Consider the following 25,542-nt stretch of genomic DNA (forward strand, 5'->3'; position numbering starts at 1 on the left):
ATCATCCCGCCACTTCAGGCCCGGCAGTCTGATGGGGAGGCCGCATTTGGTTCGTTCTGCCGAAGAGCAGGCTGCGTAGAAGGAACTGCAGCGGGAGCTTGCCGCGCGGCGTACGTTCGGCTGAAGAACAGGCGGTGTTTGATGAACAGCACCGGGAACTCGCCCGAGAAAGGGCTCGTCGTCGAGGTGCCTATACCTCGCCGAGAAGGGGCGCGAAGCCGTGGCGTCACGACAATGAAGAGACGCGCATCCCGAGCTTCGCCTGCGCCCCGGTTCCTGGTATACAGGGGAGGGGTTATAATTTATTTTCCTCCCTCCATGCTCTATATAGATAGTTTTGACGTCGCGTCACAGACGCAGCTTCCCACCGAATATGGCGGTCACGATGACGTCAGTGCACCGTATTCACTACCGCGGTTAACCAGCGTTCGTGGCGATAAATACGCGTTCGGAACGCCGCTGGGCCCCGAAGCAGTGTCGTTGCCTCACTATAGAACGCGTCCTATCGTGCTTTCGCATTTATTGTTATTTACGCAGGTTATAATCGTGTTAGATTCCCAGCGCTTGAACATGGCGGTCACGATGGCGTCAGTGCAAACCATTTAATGAGGCTGCCTCATTTTTGACATGTCTTTTTAGATGCTCCGACCACTGGTGCCTCCTGTCCACGACACATAATACGTTGTGTGCTGAGTTCAGTCCTACCAATTAACCGCTACACGGCTCTTCATCACAGGCACTTTGTTATGCGGTGTCGTTTCATGAATTGTGCACAAGTAACGAATGTGTTGCCCTCAATGAACGCATTTCTGTGACACAGGCCTTAATCTATTAAGAGGCTGTAGAATTTCTACAGTACGTTCACGCATCCCTCTTGTTAGCCCGTTTTCTTTCTCTCGTGAATAAGTGTTCTTCCACTTTATTTTCTAATTTTTTACTGATTATTTTCATTACATTTCTTCCTTTTTTCTTTTTAAATTAATCTTTCTCCGTAATCATACGTATGGCGCAACACGTGGGGCATTTTACTAAAGTAAGGCTACCACCTGCAGCTCTCATTACCGTCTTTCGATACCGTGCTCAGAGAATACCAGACAGTGCTTGCGTGTTTGCCACCATCGCTGCAGTGCGTAGCGCGGCGGCTGCGGCACTCTGCGGGATCAAATTCCCTCCACCGAGGCCGCATCCCCCGTGGATGCGAAATGCAAGAACGCTGGTGTACTTAAATAAAAAGGTAGGTTAAAGAACCAAACGGTGGTCGAAATTATTCCGGACCACCTCACAGCCGCAGCTGTTGAGACATTAGGCTCCCAAAACGGACTACTAATACCGTTTCCCTCGTTGCAGACTTATCTCGGGCTCCGTCAGGCGTAAGGCCGGCGACACAGTTGCTGTTCTTCTCATTCATTGTTATGACACATTCAGCCGGGAATTTACCAAGGATAGTTGCATTTCCCATACGAGTGTTACGGCATATAGATTTCTTTTATTCTTTTTTTTTCAGACCATAGAAAAGTTTTAAAAATCGTCTGGGACAGATAGCACAATTGTATAGTTTGAGTTAGATTATACTGTGAGAGGCGGACATTACTTGCACGAAAACTCGAAATGCATAATCGGCTAATGAACAAGAGTTCACTAATTACTAATTATCTTTTTCATCAGTGACTTTATACGGCAAGTATTGCGATTTACCAATTGCAGCGCCGGTGAGTTCACAAGGCGTATCCACTTGAAACGAGTTTTCAGGATAACACCAGTTTCGAAATAGTCATTCACAGAGTGTGCGCCGAAATACGTGGGCGTTCCAGTTACCTTTGCGCTTCGATGCATAAAACGGTGGTTTGTTAAAAACAAGTGGAAGGGAATTTTTACCGCGTTTCACGGCGCATATCTCGAAACCCGTGCGATCCTTTGGACTCGTTCCAAGTGGATGTTCCTTGCAAACTCACTGGCTACAATCCGTAAATTGCAATATGTGCCATTAATTAATTAGAAGGTAAGCAATCATCTTTATTTATTCGACTTCCCGTGCGACTAACATCTGCCGCTTCAAGCAAGGCAGCTCAATGACTTCAATTAACGTGTCTGCCCCAGGCTATTTTTGATAATTCTGGATGGTCTGAAAGAAAGGAAAAAATCACAGGCCTAGCTGCGCATCACACCCAGCACAGTCACAGCGTAAGCTGGAGGAGCGGCTCCATAGGAGCCCCATTTTCGGCAGCACGCACTACAGGGTCTTCGCGGCGAAGTCTCTCCGCGTTGTTTTCACGAGAACGGTCTGAAATTTCCGCCCGGCGTGGACGCCGAGTTGCGGATTGTCCTGGTCTCTGCACGGCGGTTTGCTGAGCCCGATGTCGCCTGGTTACAGCCGCTAGCGTAGCTCTACGGTTCGTTTCCTCAGCAGCGGTGCGTACCTTGCAAGGAGGCGTCATAACGTGTACCGAAGAGTAAAAACAGGTACTCAGACTACGTGGCGAACATGTCACATCCTTTGACCCCCTTCACCCGTGGCACGGTGCGTTGCTGTTGATGATGTTGATGGTAACCATGGTTTATTGGCGTCCCCTTCGAAACGGGGTGGTGACACTAAGTCACGTAGCCTGCTTGAGTTAACCAGGTCCAGCTACATGCAGCATGCAACTGGTATTTGCAACTGTTATACCTATGCAACTGCTACATGTTGGGACACCTGGTGGAATATAACAGAACTGCAATGCAAAGTTTGTAAGTATCGACGCTACGCGGCGTGCATGTCACATAGCGTGTCAAATGGCACGGTATGATGCTAATAATGATGATGATGATGAAGATGATGATGATCCCTTTGAAGCAGGATGGTGACAAACGTACAGTCACCTAGCCTGCTTGAATTAATCAGGTATGTCATATATGTTTTTCATTACATCAATATTTATACATCTCCATAATCTTTTTGTTCCTGAAGACTTCTGAATCTACGGATTGTATAGCGCAGGCGGAACGATCACAAACAAAAAAAGAAGGACACGACGACACAGAGCGCAACTACCAACAAAGGTTTTTTTTTTTCCCCACAATTTTATGCACTCCCACAGGGCCACCACGCACACGCAAATAATTACCTTCTAAGAAAGCCAATTCCTAATCGAAAGGGTTAACAGATTAGTGGTTCTGTGCGAGTGCATAAAATTATGGTAAGAAACAATAGACCTTTGTTGGTAGTTGCGCTTTCTGTCGTCGTGTCCTTCTTTTTATTGAGCTCGTTCTGTCTGCGCTATACATTAAGAAGATCATGAACCAAAAAGCTCAAATTTCCGCTATCTTGAAGTTCTCTATCAACATTGTACGGCTACCTATGCAACTGCCACATGGCGTGCCACCTGGTGTAATAATATGCAACTGCAATGCAAAGGGCGCACGTATATACGCTGCGCGGGGCGCATCTCACATCGCAAGGCAAGTGGCATGATACGATGCTAGTGATGATGGTGATGAGGATGATTTACTGGCATCTCATTCGAAACGAGGCGTTGACATAGTCACCTAGCCAGCTTAATCTGACAAATGGCACGATACGATGCTAATGATGGTGATGATGATTTATTAGCATTCCCTTTGCAACGCGGCGGTGACATAGTCACCTAGCCAGCCTGATTTAATAAGCACGCAATATACGTTCTTCTTCTAGCATTCTTGCATAGATTTCCTTAAACTTATTTTTCTTCGATCCTCGAACCTTCTTTATGTGCCTTGTACAGCTACCTGTGCACCTGCTACATCGCGTTCTACCATGTCTAATAAATGCAACTGCTATGCAACATGTGCTCGCATCGACGCTACGTGGCGTACATGTCGCATCGCGTGTCTCCTCGCGCTCTAGAACGCAATTATAGGACATCTTTTTTTTTTTTTTCTGCATGCTAGCAAGCGCTGGCGTGGCTCGATTTCGTTTGCCCGATTTTTGCTTTTTTTATTGGACTGCGTAGCATGTGTGCAGTCGTTTTTAATATGTGTCTAAATGTAATGTAACTAACTTTCGCATGAAACTATTCATAATTCCATGCAACAAATTAAAAAAAGAAGCGCTGGCGTGGCTCAGTGGTAGAGTATACCTGACTGCCGCGCATGCAGAAGGCCAGGCCTTGATCCCGGCGGGAACTGCATATTTTTCTTTTTCTAATTACTGGCAACAGCTGTTAGGGACACCGGCGGCGGAGGTGGTGGCGGTGGACACCATCTCCAACCGAAACGCCTGTCGGAATGAATCCATAACAACTTACGCTGTAAAACGCATGAAGAAGAACCACAATTACCTCCCATTCTCATTAAAAAATAACAATGAAAAAGATTTTGCGCTTGCCGCTGCTTCGCTATTGCTCAATTTTAGCGAGAAGATCTCATATTATGGTCCAAATAATTGGGTATAGCACTTGGCATGCTTACGTGCCTAAAGAATCCAGGGACACCTAAGCTCTTCTTGCGATATTTGTGAATGCGAAAGCATTAATCTTCGATTAGTTGGCGTTGAGCAGTCTTTCGAGTTTTGGGTTGCGAGTGATATACCACAGCGGCAGCAGCAGCAGCCTGCGGTGCCAACGCATGCATGCCATCGACGTGGCGATGCCCAATGGGCGACGCGTCTCGGCGATGCCTTCTCCTCTCCCGCAACACGTGGCCCGTTTGCGCCCCATCACGTTTGCGCAGCGCAAAATGTTACTGCTCTCAACGCGGATTGACTCCGCTATAACGTATGCACAATCAAGAGGTCTCCCACGAGGATCAGCCTTATCGCCATTGTTGTTTAACGTATTACAAAAGTTATCCCTTCTTAACAGGACGCGCATGTGTACGTATACGCCAATGACATCGCATTTTCTTGCTACATAGATACATACACTGTACAAAACTCTAGTTATGTATGATTAGCTTTATTAAAATGCGCTCCCATGCAAAGTGCGATCCTTTAGCGGCAGAAGAGTACCCGCAAATGAAATCACTCAAATATTTGTATGTCGTATCAAACGAAACTTAACAGGAGTCCACATATAGAGCATATTACACCAAAGGGAGCACGCGCAGTAGGAATGCTGCGTAAACTTAACAATAGTCGATCCGGATTGCGCCTCTATGATTTTTTGTATGTATATTTGCCCGATAATAGAGTTCAGCTCCGTTTTGTTTTCTGGCGGACCCTCTTATAAAAGCCTGTCTCTGGTTATGCACGAACGAGAAGCATTACGTTGGGCTTCCTAAAGTTGTCGTGAACTGTCGTGGTTTCCTAAAATTGTCGGCGATAGTCGAAAATCTGATCAGCGGGTCAAGCGCGTCGGCTTTTATACACCAGTCGTCGAATGTTCCAGAGTAATCACTGGGACCCGCGTGTCTCCCACAAAGTTCTACACTATTCGCGTCGCGCATACATCCAATCAAATTACACAAGGTTCGGTGACAGACAGCAGATGGAACCATCGATAACATTCCAGAAACTTCCTATACGTGCAGGCGCGTCCTGTGCTGCGTGATAACATTTGTTAAGCGGTGAAACGTGGTCACCCGAGAAAGATAAACATGTACACGTGTCAATATATTATATAAAGAAGCAGGCCTGTCATCTTTTCTCAAGCGGTTTCATTTCCCATTAGTACAAACATTTCTAAAGATTTATGTCCATCCCCGCAAAGGAGGTCACAATGTTTTTGTTATTATTGAGTCGGCTTTATATTTTAACCATCAGTGGCTTCGCTTACAGTGCCCTCAAGTCGTTGTCGAAGAAAAAAAAACATTCTTGGACCCATTAAATGTTCACCTGCTCGAGGTGGCCTTCTTAAAAGGACGTCTTGTTGGGCGAGTTGGTCACAATTCATCTTGGGTACTAGGCGCTCTGTCCCGTCTCCTTTCTTGTTTCTGGGGTGTTCAAGCCTATAGTACCCAAGATGGTCTTCTTAACTCCTCTGTTCCAGTCGCAGAAATTGAATTTGATGACGATTTTCCAAACAATGCCAAACAATTGCCCTATATTTTGGAAGACCACATTATACTCTTAGATACAAACACCGTGACAGCGTCTGATCCTTCCGTCTGTGAAGAGGAGGCAGGTGTTGGCAATGTATCGCTATATCTGGAGTGTTTGCTTTTTTCATTCGATTACCTGACTTCACGCCTACCTTTCAGGCTGAATTATTGGCCATAGCTTTAACTTTACGTAAATTGCCATCATCTCTGTCATTAGCCGTTATTTTTTGTCTGTTCTTCACTAACCACGTCCGATTTGCCAAATACCTTAGAAGCAGTCTATTCTCTCGCCCCAAGACATTTACGTCTCAATCGTTTAGTGTGGGTACCAGGTCACAAACGTTTGACCTTTAAATGAATTTGCAGATGCACTCGCAGTGACATCAGACGGTGGTCCTGTATTTCTAATTTTACCAACGTCGGCTTTCAGCACTGCGGCGCGATTCGGAAAATTTCCTAGTACAAATTACTTCGTCAAATCATTGATGTCCACATCTGATTTCCCGCGTGGCGCTCAACAACAAGTGGTACCCCACCAGAAAGCTTGAAGTGCCGATTACGAGAAACGAAACGGTAGTTATACCCGCCAGTCAAACGCAAGTGTGCTTCGTCTACATTCTATACCCTTCGTAACCTAGACGGTTCGGTAAGTGGGCACAGCCTGCTTTCCAGCTCAGGAAAACTTGCCGATACCGATTTTTGTTTTCAGCCGTGCCAGATCAGAGGATCGTTCGCGTGAAACCAACGCCAGCGTATCGAGTCAGGAGTGACGCTTACACACACACTCGACTGCGTCGACGTGAAGTTTCTGGCGAGTCGTGACCGAAACCGGAGCAATGACGGGGCAACCGAGTAGCCCGTCCCACAGCGTCCGGTTCCCGGTTCCTTAACTGGATCCTAGCTGAACTTGGCGCTATTTTATTAGCAATTAATCTTCGTCCAAGCTACGACCACAGTTCGTGTTTGCAGGGTGTAGCAAATAAAAGAAATGGTCGTCTTGGAAGGGACCTCTGATGACGAAGTATACCCGAAAGGGTTAGAAAAAGAATGACAAAAAAAAAAGGCCAGAAAGACGTTTGAGATGAGGTGGATTAAGGGGGTATGGTAGGGTAAACCCCCCAAAAGCCGAATTTGCAATATTCGCAAAAAAAAAAAAAAAATTGAATGCACTATTAGGAACAAACCTGCGGAAGCGCGACCTTGAGCGCCCGTTCGAAGCGGTTCAAATGTCGCGCCGAAGTGTGCCGTGAGCCCTGGCGTTTAAATATGGCGGGCGGAGGCCGGTTTGTTTAACGCTGTCGTTCGCGGTTTTCTTCATTATGGCGTGGTTTTCTTTTTCTTTTTTTGCTTGTGTGTGTGTGTGTGTGTGTGGTAAGTTAATGGTTTGTACTGAAACATCATATACTAATTAAAAGAAAATGACACATCCACCCAATCGTAGCAATTGCCATAGAGGAATCCCATATGAGTTCCTCGAAAGAAAAGCATCGCAGTTGATGAAAAATTCGTCCTGATCCGCGGCTTGAACCCGGGACCACCGCCTTTTTGGGGCAGCCATTCTACCATCTGAGCTAATCAGGTGGCTAGCAGATGGCAGTGCGAAGTCGAATTTGTTAACAACTAAAAGCAAGAGTTTGACGTAATAGCCCTTTGTAGAAAAGAACTCTTACGTCAAACTCTTACGTTTGCTTACGTGGTCACATCTGTTTAGAGTTTCAAACGTATTACTTGCCCAGAAGATAACACGACCGTCCCGCAAATGGAGCAGGAAGAGAACTTTCAAAGCTAATCGGTTTTCTGAGTAAATGTATTCTAGCGCGAACACAAAACACCAATGAGTCGCTCAACCTACTCAACTGGTGCCGCTGCCCTAAGAAAACTTTGTCAGTGCTTACACATTGAAGACAGAAACTAACAACGCTGCAGCCTACTACAATGACGGTAATTCTGTACGAGAAGCTGTTCTGGAGGCCCTTGGTCCGTCCCAGGTCTCTTTTGTAATATTTCCCTCGACAGGATGGACAAAGAGGGTGTTGACAGGACAGAATTCTATGACTCTGCCGAGAGCAAGGAAGGACGACGGATAAAAAGGAACACTAAGAAGGGTTTTGGAGACACCTGCAAGAAATTCAGCAGTAAAATGTATTCTCCTGGGGTATTCTGAGCATCCACCAAGCAGTATTCGAAAATAAAAACTTCATTTTTCTCAAATTGCATCTTTTATGAATTTTTTCAAATTCCATGTACCTTTTCACAGAAAGCATTCATCCCATTTAAATTTTGTACACATGTACTACAACCAGTCGTAAATATTCTGAACTAAAAAAATCTCCGATGATATGAAGGATGACACTGGAAAAACTTACACTGCAAGAAACCCCCCTTGTGGCTTTGAGCAAGCAGAGATATAATTTTTTGGCGTGCGAACTCCAAAGTGAATATGATATCTCTTTAATTCAGATATAACCTATGGGTATTTAGAAGAACACTGTGTGAGATCACCGCATTCATTTGAGTGGTTGCAGAGAAAAGGTACATCAAATAACTGAAAACACCTGAAATTTCGGGAGTGAGCCACAGGAAAGACACACCATCTAGACACAATCAAAGTGTCTCGTTTTGTACCCCAGGGCATCTTTTGTAAGCGCATGAAATTTGATACGAATATCTGCAGCAGTTTCTAAAATATTACGTTAAAACTAACATGTACCATTTACCCTACCATACTTCCTTAATATCTATTTACTTCTCATAAACTTCACGCTAATTTCACCCCAATCACATAAAGGAAAACTAAACATAAGTATGAACGCAGACAATTATACTGACGGATCTTTTTATTTTATTTTATTTTTGCGTGTCTGACAGAGTTGGCATCATGTGTGATACCAAATACTTCTCACTTTGTGAAACTACATATCAAACTTTAACTATCTCAAACAAACAAACAAACAAACAAACAAACAAACAAACAAACAAACAAACAAACAAACAAACAAACAAACAAACAAACAAACAAAAACAAGCAAACAAACAAACACACAAACAAACAATTAAGTAAGAGGCAAATAAAATTGGGATCGCACTCCTGCACTGTTCAGGGAAAGTTCAAACAGGCACTTTATATGTCACAACTCGTATAGCAAAGCAGAGCAAATAGTCACAGCAAACTTCAGATAGGCTGTATTGCTAAAAATGCCCACACTGCGATCAATGCGCAAAGTTTTACCATATGGTATGGGCTCGCGCAAGCACACCACAGTTCACACCCATAACACACCCTACGACACGTCAATGGGAGCTAGCGCTGTCCAGCTCCGACTTGACGGACCAGCTCAACCTGGTCAACCGAGTGAGAAGGGCAGCTAAAGCCGCTGGACTCCTGGACTGAGGGGACCGCCCACTGCATAACGACGGAGGTACCTACGCTTGTGTGCTCTTTTCTATAAAGCCTGCTCTCTCTCTCTCAAATAGGCGCACTGTACGTCGCAACAAATAAACATAGCGCATCAAGCAATCACATTTTTTTTTCAAAACCAGAAGCGAAAGTAAAAAGTTGAAACAAGCATATATGCACTTTTACTTCACATTAATCTTGAGTTAATGCCATTGCAGCGCGGGAGCATGCTAGCTGAAGTATGGTTCAGACAACACTTATTGCTCTAGTAGTTTTGGGCTATTTATGAAAATTATCTGAATGCGCGAACTGCCTTATTTGGTGGGTTAATCGTTGGTCATATGGCCAACAAATTTTTTACAGTGAGAGTGGTTTTCTGTTTGGAGCACACAATTTACAGCTTAGTTTCTGCTTTGTACTTTTTTTTTTCACTCAGGAGCATACTTAGGGCAGTGCAAGAAAGGGCACTCAATGGACACCAGTACTTCGCTTAGATGCGTTGAAGTACTGGTGGATTATGTCTTCAATACTTTCTCTCGTAATTACTGGGTGGAAAAGCATTAGCTGGATAAATGGAGACCAATCTTCCCTTCCTGAATTTCGTCCTAAAACCGCGCTGTCGATGATGTCGTTATGAATTAGAATACGTCTCGACATTTTCGCGCGTCGGGTGCCCCTATCTGCCGTAACTGTCCGTAATGTCGCCAGCTTGACTCTCAATTTATTTTCCAATTATGTTTCGCCTTCCTTCTATTAATAAGCAGTTAATTAGCTAGAATATCTGATGCCACCGAGAGATCTTTCCCGTTCGACTATTACGGAAATTACAGGGAATTCATATGGAATCCTTGTAGATTCTGTAAAAGCTATACGGAAAGCATGAGGAATCTCTGGAATGGCACATGGAACGTTTCAGTATAACGAATTCTCTTTAACGAGTCTTTCAAGCTGTCACAATCGGGCACGTATACGTCAGTGTCGTCCTACGTTATTCCAACGCGACATTCCGCGTAAGACAAAAAAGCTGCCGACTAGAATGGCTCGCTTCTGCCTCGGCCACATGTAGTTGGCTAAAGAAAACAGCGTCCATAATTTCGTACTCTGAAATACGACCTTGCATTGTCGAGGCTCCATAAGGCTTCTTTCACTTCCGTTCCGCGCGCGGCGGATGCAAGGCTGTTGACGCAGAGCGTCCGCGGGAGAACGCACGTGCCTTTGTTTTGCCCCCCCTATGTACTCGTCTCGCAAATCGTGGTCGAGCCGCCATTCCAACGAAATGAGCTCAACAACTACCCGTCGGCGTCGGCAGACGGGTGAGCGTGTAATCATAGAAATGCCAGCATGGCGTCGAACAAAATGCACGTAAAGGCCTAGCCTTCACTTCCGTTACGTTGTCCGGCCCGTATTCTTTACCGAACGTTTCCGGGAACATTGAATGATTGAAAAATATAGCGTGGCAGAGGTCGATATTTTTTTTTTTTTTCCTGCAACAACCTTCGTGCCAGTGGACGCCGATGCTATATTTCCATATTTTAATCACTATTGAACGGATGAACGAGAATATACCACAATAAGCTTTAAAGGAGCAACGATACATTTTCGCGACATTTGACGGCATCGAAGCGCTCTAAATAATTTACTAGAATGCTTGTTCCTTCGAACCCGTTTCGGTATTCCCAGGAGGCAGACGCCTCACGACGCCATCACAATTGACACACTGCTTTCCTACGATCTCTGCTGCTGCCACAAACGCGAGCCCAGCCACTAGAAACGTACGCAGCACTCTGCTTTTTTTTTTATGAACAACGCCCTGATGCCTAGACGTCACCGCCCGCCATTTTGTAGTTCTTGTCTCCAGCAACACAAAGAAAGCTGCGACAAGAGGATCGAGATAGAATGCGGCTTGTCGCCGCGCTGGCTGCTCAACAAATATCTGGCGGCCTCGGTGACGTCAGTAGATACCCCCTATATTGCTGCACGACGTCAGCACATTTCGCTCTTCGGGACGTCAGAGGGTTCACTACGCTGCGGTCCGGAATTTTCGATACACACCCTATATCAGCAAACTACTATATTTTGTGTTACCCAAGCTTCATAGTCGCTAAGCGGTGTCATTGTCAAGCGTTGTCATAGTCGCTAAGCGTGTCGTAGAGTTCTTGGAAACAAAATTTAAACATCTGCCGGTAGTCATGAACTGTAAGAAGTACATATGCCGTGCCATGAAATCAGCACGCACAGAATGTTCATTTTCTATAAGTTCCGGGGGCGTTAATTTCTGCAAACTGTATGCTCGAAATGTGCGGCTAAACAAGTTGGTGGTCCAGTCAAAAATTTTTTCCCACTGCGAAACAATATTTCTTCTGCCGCGGCGTTTGATTACCACTTCCCTTATACATCTGGCATAACAAAGGAAAAAAATGCAAGAAGAACTCAAGGTACGAGAAATGTTCCTCGACGGAGGCGATACTAAGATGGGATGGTTTCATTCGCGATGCAGCGCCTTATCGAACCCAAGTATCCTGCAAATCTTCTTTCCGCTGTATAAGCAAGAGAACACGAAGGCCTCAATGTAACGAGATGCGACTGAAACGAAAATTACCACCTCGATCGCATTTAATGAGCAACTTGAAAAGCCACAAACCTTGCTCTGGCCTCTGCATATCGTATGGGATAAAGGCATAGCAGACACTTACGACATACTAGCACGACGGAGTGAAACACGAACAGCGGACCGCGTGGCTAACCACGGCCGCCATAAGCCGCGCACATATGCGCAGTTAATTTACTGGCATTCACCATTGTAGAACACTATGGTGTTCGCAACTTCCCATTCCGCTCTCATCTTCTCGATCATGGCTCATCTTATCAGTACTTCTATATCATGCCACCAGAGTGCTGCAAAACTGCTTTCCTACAACGTGTTTGTCTACTCGCGTCCACCGACGAGCATTGCGGGAAAGCAAAGGCTTGCAGTGCTCCAGCGGCATGATATCGAAATGCTGATAAGGTGAGCTAAAATTAAATGATGGGGTTTTACGTGCCCAAACCACGATTTGATTACGAGACACGCGTAGTGGGGGACTCCGGAATAATTTGGGCCACCAGGGGTTCTCTAGAGTGCACCTAAATCTAAGTACATCGGTGTTTTCGCATTTCACGAGATCACCAACGAGGTCGCCCAAGGACTCGTACACCAGGCCCCAGCGCAGGCAGACTACTTCCTGTCCAAAAAGCGAGACTTCACCACATACAGAGAAATTTTAGAACACTATAGAATAGTTCTATCGCAATGAAGGAAGAAGTAATCTGGCGAAAGCTACAGACGGGTACCTTCCCAAACCCGTATATCCTACACAAATGGCATCCTGAGGTGCACTCTCCCAAATGCAAAAACTGAAGGCATGGCGACCTATATAAAGCACGTGCTCTGGGCTTGCCCAGCGCTAAATGGTCTACATGGGAACAAAGAGTCATGGGAATCCTCCCTTCGTAGCCATGAAGAACAAGCCCAAAAACAAGTCATCGGTCAAGCCCAGGCCGCCGCCGGAAGCCAATTCCGGCCGACGTCTAGGGGGGAGGTAGACGGTGAAAGGGGGAGCTGCGTCTCACCCCGATCACCCATACTCTGACGGGTGCAAATAAAGTGCTTTCTCTCTCTCACCCCCCATCGGACAAGGTGAGCCAAGGCACAGAAGATGAGAGTGGGACGCGGACACCGTAATTTTATCAATGCATATGCAGTTTATCGCAGCCGCTGTTAGGTAATGCAGCACGTCCCAAGCAGCCTATCCCAAGCGTTCTTGAAGAAAAACAACAAATTGATCTGCGCTGAAAAGAAGACATTGCCATTCGCCAGTGACGCGCATATACCATTTAGTACAACACGTTGTGTGGCGAACGTCGGACGGAAGAACGTGAATGTAACGGCGATCGATAAAAATACCTACTTTATTCCTGCCTCGAAATCAAGGGCGTCGTGAAAGTGAGGAACGCAGGGTTGCACTGGCGTTGTACGCATGCGCGCAGTCGGAGCCACCGCTCACGTTCAGCGCAATGTCTCAGAACGTCAGCAGTGTGCACAGTTCGCGCGTATACATACTGCTAGCAACAACACGTCCGAAGGGGCGACCGACGCTTCCTTTGTTCTCCGCGAAGAACACTTGCGTTGCTTCCTCGTGGACTCGGGACGGCCGCCGGTTTGCCAGCGGAAGATCAGAGTTCGTACAGTGTGGACCACTTGGTTGATTAGCTCAAGCTGGCGCAAAGGCACCGTTGTCGGAGGCACAGAACACCACGACGACGAAACTGGATGGACGTGCGACGAAGGACGTCTTGCAACCGGCACTCCACTGACGACCGACTTAAATGCTTATCAAGGCACATGGAAGTACGTGGGACCAATTATGACAGCGCCTGTAAGTATTTGCGGTAATTATATGTACAAATTAAAATGAAAACTCGGTCCCCCGCTGTACTGAATGCGCTTTCTCTCATTCACTCACTCGACGTGCTTCTTGACGGGTGCATACTGTGGCCTTCTGCTTCCCCTGTACGCGTGCAGGTAGAAGTTGCAGAAGAGCGTCAGCAGCAGCAGCGCCTGCACGAAGCCTATCCAGAGCATGACGCGCGGGTAGTTGCAGTCGTAGACCATGGGCACGATGGCGTACACGACGAAGAAGGCCAGCTGGGCGATCTGCATCTGCGTCAGGTAGCGCTTCCACCAGAGGTAGGGCTGCAGGGCCGGGCCGAACGACGAGAGAAAGTAGTACGAGTACATGACCACGTGCACCAGGCAGTTGATGCAGATGCAGATCATGATTTGGCCTTCGGCGCCGAATGTCAGGCCCACCCAGCCGTTCCAAACGACAATGCAGTGGTGGATGACGTGCAACTTCGACACCTGGAAGGCAGAGAAATATGGCGCGGGTTACTTCCAAATTTAGAAAGAAGGAATTGTTGACAGACCTTCAAGGTACTATCATCATATCTATGAAAGGCTACACGCGAGCACGTGTCAAATAGTGTCGTCGGACATATGTTGCGCGGCGTCGCGGAGCGATGCAATAAAAAAAAAAGAAAAAAAGTAAAGGTAGAAGCATGGCCTCCGAGACGGCGTGCACTGGCAGGTTTTAACCAGCCAGCGTGCGCCATCTCGGAGGCCATGGGAGAAGGGCACCGTTCGTTCTGCTTGCAGCCCCTGTTACGAGCGTTTTGGAAGTGTTGACTGTTGGACCAGTTGGCGCATAAGGTGGTGTCGTTGAGCGGTATAAGGGCGAGAAGAAACGACGTGGGTCGTCTGTCCTATCCACATCGTTCTTTCTCGCCCTTATTCCGCTCAACGACACTACACGAGCGTTTTCTTGTATCTCAATACTTCTTGTGGGAAGCCCGTGAATAACAACGGTCTCTGACGAATTTTGTCACGGACGCATCTACCGCAGCTTCGGTAGCAATCTGAGTAAACGGCGAGCACGGCGGGTTACATGATCACTTTACCAGGTTATACCGGTGTCCGCTCGCGAGCGGCACCAGCACAAGGAAACATGCAAGAAGGCGTGCGTATAGGCAGTGACAGCCGCATGTACCCGCGCAACGTGTAACTGACGAAGCTAGCTATTTGCCACACGCTCGCGTGTTTGCTTTCATAAAGATGACGATGGTAGGCGCCGTTCTATATTAGAAACAACGGTGACGGTACGGGCACGAAGAACGGGCAAAATTGGTACAGATGATGACGCGGACGAAAACGCATTGTAGTAAGAGTTCAGACAACGATGCGCAGCTTCTTAAAGATAGGAAGTCACATTAAATATTATAAAGAAGAAAGCGTGTAGTGCACAATCACAAGCCGCAAAACAATAAAGTAAGCCGAGTCCCTTCAAGCTCGTTGAGGAGGTTGGGAGGCGGCTGATATCTGTGGCCAAGTAGAATGTCGACAAGTACCACTGAGTGAAACGAAACGAAGGAGCGGCCACCTCTAGATATCTCTTCACGCAGCCGCGTATATGCCTGACCGTCTTATCACGCAAAATAAGTAAACGATTTATTGTGCGCCGCCCACATGGCCAGTAAGACGCACCGTCATGCGTCATGGCGTGGCTATATGCCACACGTATTCGATGCATCGCAACGTTGCGGCGCAGTGCTTTGTGCAGGAACCTGTGTAGACGTATACTATAGACGTGTTCGCTTTCTTGAGGGCGACTGGCCTATCTGAACGTCTTTGACTTACTCAGGCTCTCCGCGTGTGTCCGTCAGCTCAGCGCGGCTTCTCTCCCCCTCCCCCTATTTATCTCATCTTTCTATTCCCTCTTTCCCGTCTCCTAGAGCAGGGTAGCCAACGAGACACATTTCTGGTTAACATCCCTGCCTTCCGTCTTTATTTCTTTCTCCTCCTCACGGCAAACTGAACAACAAGAAAGGAAAATTTCACGTAAAAGCTGTTGTAACGTGTTCGTAATGTGCACGGGTATAAGCGGCAGCGCTGTGTCACCAGGGGTCTACTGGGTTTTCACGGAGGTGCGTGATCTGTCAAGGGTAAGTAGCATCCGTACATCACGCAGGGTCAGTAACTATTGCATGCACAAACAATAAACAGGCGCGATCGAGTCACGAACAAACTACATAAGCGCTTAAGTTCCTACGCCAATTAGTCACTTTACGCAGCAGCGACTCTTGTCGCTTGGCTGCAAGCTGAATGAGAGGAAAAAAGAAAAACGTAGATGCGGTGTGTGTTAAATAGAGCCTTTGTCATACTTAGCCCGAACACGCATCGAGCGCCGTTTTGCTTCTCCTGCGGAGTATGCTGGCTACTTCTGCCTTGGATGCTAACACGCAAATCTACGTTGGAGCACTGGACCCTACCAGAGCGGCGGCACAGGCGAGTGCATAAGTGGAACCCGGAAATGAAATTCCGTATGGCTCACAAGAAGCCAAACAAGCGTGGCGCACCGGATTCGCCTTGGTGTCACATCCACCAAGCCTTACAGTGAATCTGTAGCCGAAATTGTGAACACTGTCAGGTGCCCGACCACTTGATTACATATTTTGCGCTTGTGACGCGTACGCGCAAGAACGACGGAAACTGGTCTCTTCCACAGCAAACGTCGATAAGAAAGCGCTATCATACGAATTTCTTTTGGGTCCTTGGCCTAATGCAAACAGTGCAGCCTTGATTACAAGCACTACTATTCCTTACTACAAGCCACTGGGCCAGACGAACGGCTTTAGAGATGTCACAATGTTGTGAACTTGTGTATACACACCTCCTTCCAATATCATAATTCACCAGCCCTTTCCGCAGCGTACAGAGTAGCAAGCCAGAGCAAGCTATAGCTCAGGCCGACTTCTCTGCCTTTCTGTAAATACAAGTTTCTCCATCTTGAACGTGCAAGCTTAGTGCGTATTCTTGCGAAAGTATTATCCCGTTTTTCTCCTCTTTATTTATTTTAAAAGTCAAACTGCTAGACAGTGCTCGGGCGTTGAGGCGACAGTATTGTACGCGTGCTCCGCGACATTACTTCACACACAGCATTTTATATCTAGCCTTACACGACGCATGCCACGCACCTGCGAGTTCTTCTTTCGCAGCACGAAGAACACCGTGTCGAGGAACTCGGCCATACGGACGTGCAGGTACCACCAGCAGGCGTTCAACACCGTCATGGACTGCTCGGTGGGCCGGTAGTCGATGCCCGTGCACAGCCAGCTGTAGTTGCCGCGCAGGTAGGTGTTCTTGAAGAAGAACACCATGAAGCAGAAGTTGAGCGCGACCATGCTGATGTTGTAGAGCCGCATGACTCCCACCAGGGTGAACGGCTTGCGATCCTTCATCCACTCGGGTCCGCGGTACTTGACGAAGTACACGTACAGCACGAGGATCAGGTGGATCGGCACGGGGTTGCCGGAGTAGAGCCAGCCCACGGTCCGCGGGTCCCGCACCTGCTCCAGGGCTCGTACGAGGCCGAACAGGGGCGTGTGCTCGACGCCCATGTAACCCATGGCTGGATGCTGGTTGGTCACCGGTGCTGTTCTGACACGCTGCAGGCTCTGCTTTGGTGGCGCGTGTATCCGGGAGAAGCTGCGACAGCCGGTCTCTTCTTGCGGCGGCGACCGCAGCCACGGCTTCAGTGGCGGATGCGCTGTCGCCGCGCAGCGTGTACGCCTGCTGCGCCGCGGTGTTGAGCGATGGCCAGCGCTTGCGCGACTGCGACCGAGGCACGTGCGCGTTCTTAAGAAGCCGCCGTACGCCGCCTCTCGGGTTGCAGCCACCCACCCTCTTTGCCTTGCCGGAAGAGCTGGCAGAACGGTCGCTTGAGCGCTGTCGCAAGGTCGCTCCTGCCGACGGTGTCGAACGCGCTCGGCAGACGTGACGATTGGTGCGCGGCTGGCTGGTGGTCTTCTTCCGCACAAAGGGGGAGACGCGGTGCCCTACGTGTGGTGCTCCACCCTTGAAAAACAGAAAGAAAGAAAAAGAAACGAAAAAGAAATTGCGCTTATCTTCCTTTCCGCCCTTCGAAGGATCGAGCAACTGTTCACCCGAGCCTGTCGCCGAATAAAAGCGGTGCTTCACAAAGCCAGGAAAGGTGAGGGGTGCCACCCGCGTACGTAAGGCAGCAGCGTCGATCGTGCGGCCATAAATAGGCGTATACGAGTGCTTCCACTTATTTTCTGTCTTGGTCGCACGCTTCTTCTTACGCCGGCGTCCCCGAGTCGAACAATTACGACCTCGAGTACCTTCCGCTCGTTGCAGGCCGTCGCGTTGTTCGATGCCGCCGGATACGGTACTCGCTCGGCTCGGTGGTGGCGGTAGGCAGTGCGATAAGGAATAAAGCATTCGCCTCACTTGTCGCACATTGCCGGGGACGACGCCTTGTTACGCGTTCACACTTTGCGCCAGGAGTCGCGTCCCGCTCGCGACGGGGAGAAATACGCCGCTGTTGTCTCAGCGGCTCCTCCACGCGTGCGTTCATCCGAAAGTGGGAGCGAACGAAGGTCTGTGTGTTTACATCACTTGCGCGCACATCCTGCACGCACGCGCCTGCATTAACGGAACGCGCCGATGCGTGGGGATCACCCGCGGGCATTGCAGCGATCGGTGGTTACGCTGTGCACCACGTGCGTTTGGCCTCGGTTATACAACGTCAAGGCGACGGGGGGATTACGAAGCGTTTCGCGAGACTCGTCGCAGTGCTGCAGTGGGGATGAGTTCTGCGACGATCACTTTTGGCTACAGTGTCGCCGTCAGGCGCGCGCTGATTGGCTAGTTGAGCGAAATCGGATGAGTTGATTGGCTAGTTGAGCACTACTAGGCCGTGCGAAGGCGATAGTGTCGCCGAACGAAGTGATTGTCGCAGAACACGCGTCCCTGGGTGCGGCAAAATCGGAAGCGCGTTGCGACTGAGGCCGGCAATAAATAACGCGTGCTTCAATCGGGTAGATTGTAGTCTTTGCTTGCGCCTTAGAGTGGCACTGCAAAGAATAATGCTGTTCGCAATTTTTTTTTGTCAAAAGAATATGGAGGAGAGATTCAAGTGCCGGCAGTAGAGCCAGCATCAAAAAATTAAATTATGGGGTTTTACGTGCCAAAACCACTTTCTGATTATGAGGCACGCCGTAGTGGGGGACTCCGGAAATTTCGACCACCTGGGGTTCTTTAACGTGCACCTAAATCTAAGTACACGGGTGTTTTCGCATTTCGCCCCCATCGAAATGCGGCCGCCGTGGCCGGGATTCGATCCCGCGACCTCGTGCTCAGCAGCCCAACACCATAGCCACTGAGCAACCACGGCGGGTAGCATCAATATATATATATATATATATATATATATATATATATATATATATATATATATATATATATATATATATATATATATATATATATATATATATATATATATATATATATATATATATATATATATATATATATATATATATATATATATATATATATATATATATATATATATATATATATATATATAGCATTGATAATAAATATAAGGCCTCTGCTCAGGGTTCGATCAACGTTTGCGCCGCTACAGAAACCCGAGTACATTCAGAATAATCCTCTTCATTATCGTCTTAAAGCTCTGTGTCCAAATTACTGAAGCAGATCAAATTACTCAGTGAGGCAGATATTCTCGCGTTTATGCGGCCCAGAAGCACTCGCTGACACATCTTGCATTGCAAAACACGGACGACGCGCGGGCATCATGCGTACGAGCACGCCAAGGATTTCTACGAACGCAGTGCCCGGTGCGACGTTTTGAAGTCACGCGCGCGCTAAGCATTTGGCGCGCGACTGTTACGTCCACACGACGTCGTCATAACTTAAAGCGCGCCGCCAGGATCGCTTCGAGTGCGTGGTCGCATGCACTTGATTGGCCGGTCCTTGAGATGGCGCCCTCGAGAAAGTACACTCGAAGTCAGGCGCAAGGTTTCTATACTTGGCGCGCCGAGAAGATAAAAACAGCCTTATATAACGCTCGTCAGCTCCGGATTAGCATATGCCGGGCGAGGAAATAAGATGCAGGCCGAGCCTAGCGGAACGTGCCATGCCACGCTTGGCTTTCAATCCCAGCGCAACGCGGCATGCGATGGGTATACCTCGCTAGTGCGCGACCGAGCGAGCGCGTCAGGTGAGACGGAGAGAGTTCCGCCTGCTTTATTTTTCTTTCTTCCTTTTCCGCAAACTGCTGACGAGAGAGCGAAAGCGACCGCTACTCAGGCCGTGCGTAAATGATCGCCAGCGCCCCCCGCACTATATATTCGCGAGGGCGGGCGAGGCTAGCTAGACAGACACGAAACAAGTTCAAGGGTATACGTATAGTGGAAACCCGCTGCCGTAGGCGCGGCGCCTGCTGACATCCGCGACAGTTGCATTGCGGGGAAGCGCATCTGATGGATGTGGCCCCGGCGACAGCACGTGGGGATTGCGCACGACTGCTATGACGGCGCGTATAGGAACCGTAACGATCGTTCGAACACACAGATAGCCGGGAGTTTGCGTCTGGCGCGACTCAGTATACGTGCAGGAATCGCGCAGACGACAGGCGCGCGAGCAGATCGTGAAGCAGATGACGAAAACGATGTCTCCGTGGGCAAATGTGCACTCGGCTTGGTTGAGAGGAAAGTGCGAAGCCCTGCTGTCGTGCGCGCAAGTTTTGATTTTCGGTGTACAGGCTTGTTTGAACTTTCCTTCTCAGACGCTCTTCTATGCATAAGCGGTGTCCACGAAAGCTTAAAGGCACAAATAAAGAAAGGAAATAAAGAAAATAAAGGAACAAAGGAAGGTTCGCGGAACTGGGAAGACACTGCAAACACACATTCGCGCAGAGGTCTTCAAGGTCTGCTGAGAAAGCGAAGTGTACTTTCGCAGAGGGTACGTGGGTGATGTTAGTTTCGAGCTTTCGCTAGGTATACATTCAGTCAGCATATATATATGGGCATACTAATTGCGTTGCGTTCGTTCACGCTTGATCAAACAACATCCACAAACTTGTTGATTTCACGGGAATGCTAAAGATAAACATAGTGTAATAGCTAGGTTCGTATAGTTTGCAGTTGCGCAGTGCCGAGAAGGTCTACGTTACCATGAGTAGAATCTTGGCTAACCAAAGTGGCCGCCAAGAAATGAAGGGGGGGATGCCAGCCTTGATGTTACCGCGCCAGCATACCTTTGATGTCTAATAATCTAATGGTTTATGGCTTTGAAGAGACTAATAAGACCGAAACATATACCGAAGCTGAATATATAATCATTCGTCATTGCCAGGATTGCCTAAACATAACAATCGACCCTAAAGAAATCGAATGCGCACATCGTCTCGGACGCCATTCTGATAACCGTCGCCGCCCAATAATACATAAATTCACGTTCTACAAAACTAAAAACACTCTTCTTTCAAATGTCTGGAAACTAAAGAACACATATAACAGCATCGGCGAAGACTTCTCTCGTCCTGTCCAAACCGCGCGCAGTCGTCTTGTAGCATTCGCGAAAGCTAAAGGTGTTAAATTTTCACTTCGCTACAAAACCCTACAGATCGGTACGAAACACTTCGTGAACGATAACTAATCGCAGACGGTTGGGGAGATATCACAGTGGTCGTCTTTCCCGAAATTAGCTAAATACCCGTCCCGGAACCTCAGAAAGCAACCCTCTTTCGTTCTGTGTAACCTTCACTAATATTCGCAGTTTCATGGCGAAACGAGAACTTTAGTCTAGCGTAGTCACATCATGTAACAGAAATATGCTGGTACTAACCGAAAATCTGGCTTGCCAACGATATCGCTAATGCTGAAGTTGTTGCCAACTTGCCAAGTTTTTCAGTTTATCGAAACGATTGCACATGTTCTCGAGGGGGGCGGCGTATTGATTGCTGCTTGTCCGGAATTACTATTTTCACCCATCAGCATCACATCCGACTTGATACTGTGGCTTTTGTGCCATACTTCACCGCACTCCGTTCTAATTGTGCGTGTGTTATAGGCCTCCGCACGCTAACTCAATAATTTCCCATGAGCTTAACAACATGCTAAATCAACTTACATCGTTCCCGAACACACATATTCTTCTCTTCGGTTATTTTAACTATACCCAGGAACAAATTGGCATAACTGATCTCATTCACAATTAATGAGCGCATAATCAAGGGATTTTCTCGATGTTTGTTTGAACCCAAGCCTTAATCATCTAGCAGCCAGCCCAATACGCACCATAGGCAACTCCAGCAATACTTAAGACTTAATACTGAGCTCCCATCCCGACAGTTTATCATCCATTGCGTACTTAGAGCCCATTAGCGACCATTACATTATTCAAGCAGATTTTTCATTCCACACCGAGCACCGTGAAACGCGAAAGGAAACAATCACTTTGCATGACAAAGGTAATTATATATAAGACGCCATTATTAGCGAATTGAGCAACTTCTTCCCACTCTTTGCAGCCACTTTTAACCTAAGATCGGTTAACGACAACTGGTTGATATTTAAGAATAAACTACAGGACCTAACACAAACATTTATCCCCAAAATAACGTTTCGTGAAGATCGTTCTATACCTTGGTTTTCCAAGACACACACACACACAAAAACTCAAAAATAAAAATAACCCGTCTTATCGCGCTACTACGCTAAAAAGGGAACTTTAAGGCGGGAGAAAAATACTACTCAACCGAAAAAGAATACTTTCCGAGTCATCAACCGTGCACCAACGCCCTCAATCGCCTTCGCTCATGCATTGGGTGAATCAATCTCCATCGTAGACTGCGCTAACAATTTCAATACCACATTTTGAACAACTTTCACACAAGATCGCAACCCGCCTTCATGGATGCAACCTACTAATACCACGTCATCGATGGATGCGATAACCTTTTCTTCAAATGGTATCTCGTCCTTAATTGAGAAAGTGAAACTTTCCTTGTCAGCCGCCATAGATGAAATCACACCAAAACGACTACAAAGTACGAAGTGTAATGCTGCAGTGTATTTAAAATTGTTTTCACAGTCGCTTTCTATGGGTCTCATTCCAAAAGACTGGCAAATTCGGAAGGCCGTTCCGCACTACAACTCAGGTGATAAAAAATTATCGACTAAACTACCGGCCCGTATCTCAAACTGACGTCCCTTGTAATAGCATGGAGCATGTCCCATACTCTAACATTATGGACTTTTTAGACGCTAACAATATCTTCCATCCACCCCAGCACGGGTTCCGCATAGGGGTATTCACGCGAAACACAACTAGCCATGTTCCTCAATGATTTACATGCTGGCCTGGACACTAACCTTCAGGCTGACGATATGTTTGTGGATTACGCTGAGGCAGTTGATAAAGTTTCATATTATCTGTTAATACAACAACTCTCTCGGTTAAACCTACATTCTAACGCACTAAAGTGTATCAAAGCACTCTTAACAAGTCACTCTCAATCAGTGATCATAAATAGCCAGTCATCCAATCCTCTTCCTGTAACATCAGGCGTCCCACAAGGCTCCGTTCTCGCCCCTCTTTTGCTTTTTATATATATTAACGACCTCCCGCTGCATGTGCCTCGCCAAATGAGAATGTTTGCTGACGACTGCGTTATCTACTGCCGAGTAACTATAACACTACTGATCAAGAAGCCCTCCAACAGAAACAAAGTCCAAAAAAATTATGGGGTTTTACGTGCCAAAACCACTTTCTGATTATGAGGCACGCCGTAGTGGAGGACTCCGGAAATTTTGACCACCTGGGGTTCTTTAATGTGCACCTAAATCTAAGTACACGGGTGTTTTCGCATTTCGCCTCCATCGAAATGCGGCCGCCGTGGCCGGGATTCGATCCCGCGGCCTCGTGCTCAGCAGCCCAACACCATAGCCACTGAGCAACCACGGCGGGTAAATAAAGTCCAACAATGGTGTGAAAAGCTGACACACGATCTTTAACCCTAGCAAATGTAAGCTCCTTTCCGCTAGCCGTCGACACAAGGTTCATGCTTTTCAATACAAAATCACTCATGAGTCCGTAGAATCCGTATCGTTTTTCATATACTTAGGCATTGCATTATCTAATGATCTAACATTAAATGCACACGTCGCTAACGTGATGTCATGAGCTAAAAAAAAAAAAAACACTGGGATCCCTTAAACGCCATCTTTGCCTCGCCCTACATCACGTGAACTTGCTTCCTTACAAGTCTGTCATTCGACCTAAACTAGAATGTGCATCCACTATATGAAACCCGCATCATGTTAACCTCATAAACGATCTAGAAGCAGTCCAAGATCGCACTACGAGGTTCATTCATTCTTATTCGTATGACGTCAGTGTTTCAGCTCCCAAACTAAATCTGCATTATCGCCTCTCTCGGTTCGCCGTCGCATAGCCGCGCTGTTACTGTACCACAAATTTTATTACTCATCGCTCAATCGTGCACCTTACATCATGCCAGCATCGCACATTTGTCCCCGCACCAACCACACCCTTCGAGATTTTCGTCCACGTGCCTGAATTGTTACTTTTTCAGCTTCCTTCTTTCCACCTGCAGCTAAAGATTGGAGCGGCCTTCCCCGACATATAGTTGACATCACCTGTGCATCATCATTCGCTGAAAATTTAAATAACTTTTTTTTTTATATAAACACATGTGGCATTGTTATTCATGTTCTTTTCCTTCTTTTTTTGCTAATTCCACTCCTTATGTAATACCCCCTCGTGGGGTCTTTAAGGAAATAAATGAAATTAAATGAAAATGTGATAATAGATTTTTGACAACCTCAAGCCCGAGGCTAGCTAATTCTCTATGAATATGGAATGGTTAGATTGCGTAATAAAATAAGCAGAGGCTCAAACTTCCTAACTGCTGGAAGACTTTCCTGCACAAAAGTTGCCCGAAATAGTCGAAAATATCGTGAAATTAATTATTTGAGACGCGCGGTGATTTTGGAACAAAATAAAAAAATGAGAGATCTACGTCTTTCGTGTCCTTTCTTTCTTTTCTTTTTCTTAAAGCCAACAACCAACCTTATTCAATCAACAATCAACCTTAAAGGAGCGAATGCTGCTTCGAAATAATACTCATCCAGTATAATTTGTTCATAATTGGTACCAGCGTACACAAATTTTGCGAGCTTTGTTTACGCGTTGCGTGGGGCTCTTGCAGTCTCCTGCAAGCAGAAAAAGAAAACTAAGCTAATCAGCATCAGTTTGGCTCAAACGAGAAAACGTGGAAGCGTCGACGTCATGGCGGATTTAGGAGAACTTCCCTGCACAACTTTGTGGATGTAGGCAGTTTCCCAGAAGAACACCAGAGACTCTAAGAAGGGAGTGGCGACAAGTGCTGAATTTGCGATAGTAATGGCAGAGGCAAATCGAATCAGTGAGGGAATAAAAGGAACGAAACATCACAAAGGGACGTACCTGACGTATTTTGCGAGTAATGTTAATGGTACGCTCCGGCTTCTGGGCTCGCGCGACGTGAGTGTTCAGGGAGAGGTTGGCGCTTCTCAGCAAGGCAGACACGCCAAAACTCACGCTCTACGAGTTCTTTCCTGAGACCCAATACGCCTCCTTTCTCCTTTGCATGCCGGGTACGTGTAGATTAGCGCCACCTACAAACACACACAGTCACGTGGAAAGCAGTTCGTTGTGG

The 25,542-nt window shown here is 47.1% G+C and overlaps 1 protein-coding gene across 5 annotated transcripts in view; it reads right to left on the minus strand.

Moving 5' to 3' along the window:
- Positions 1–13,321: 13,321 nt before the first annotated feature.
- Positions 13,322–25,542, minus strand: part of LOC126536571 (very long chain fatty acid elongase 4-like) — a 95,150-nt gene continuing 82,929 nt past the window's right edge. For 3 of the 5 annotated variants that reach the window (XM_055074100.2, XM_055074101.2, XM_055074099.2), the window contains 2 exons: positions 16,961–17,840; positions 13,322–14,291 (listed from right to left, as the gene is read on the minus strand). In XM_055074100.2, the coding sequence (XP_054930075.1) occupies positions 13,890–14,291; positions 16,961–17,392 (834 nt within the window). In that variant the 5' untranslated portion in view covers positions 17,393–17,840 and the 3' untranslated portion in view covers positions 13,322–13,889. Of the gene's footprint in view, positions 14,292–16,960; positions 18,490–25,310; positions 25,476–25,542 lie in introns of those variants that run through there. The other 2 variants (XM_050183588.3, XM_072287898.1) reach the window with 2 other exon arrangements.

Source organism: Dermacentor andersoni, chromosome 4, assembly GCF_023375885.2.
Source record: "Dermacentor andersoni chromosome 4, qqDerAnde1_hic_scaffold, whole genome shotgun sequence".
In the NCBI taxonomy this organism is placed as follows: Eukaryota; Metazoa; Arthropoda; class Arachnida; order Ixodida; family Ixodidae; genus Dermacentor; species Dermacentor andersoni.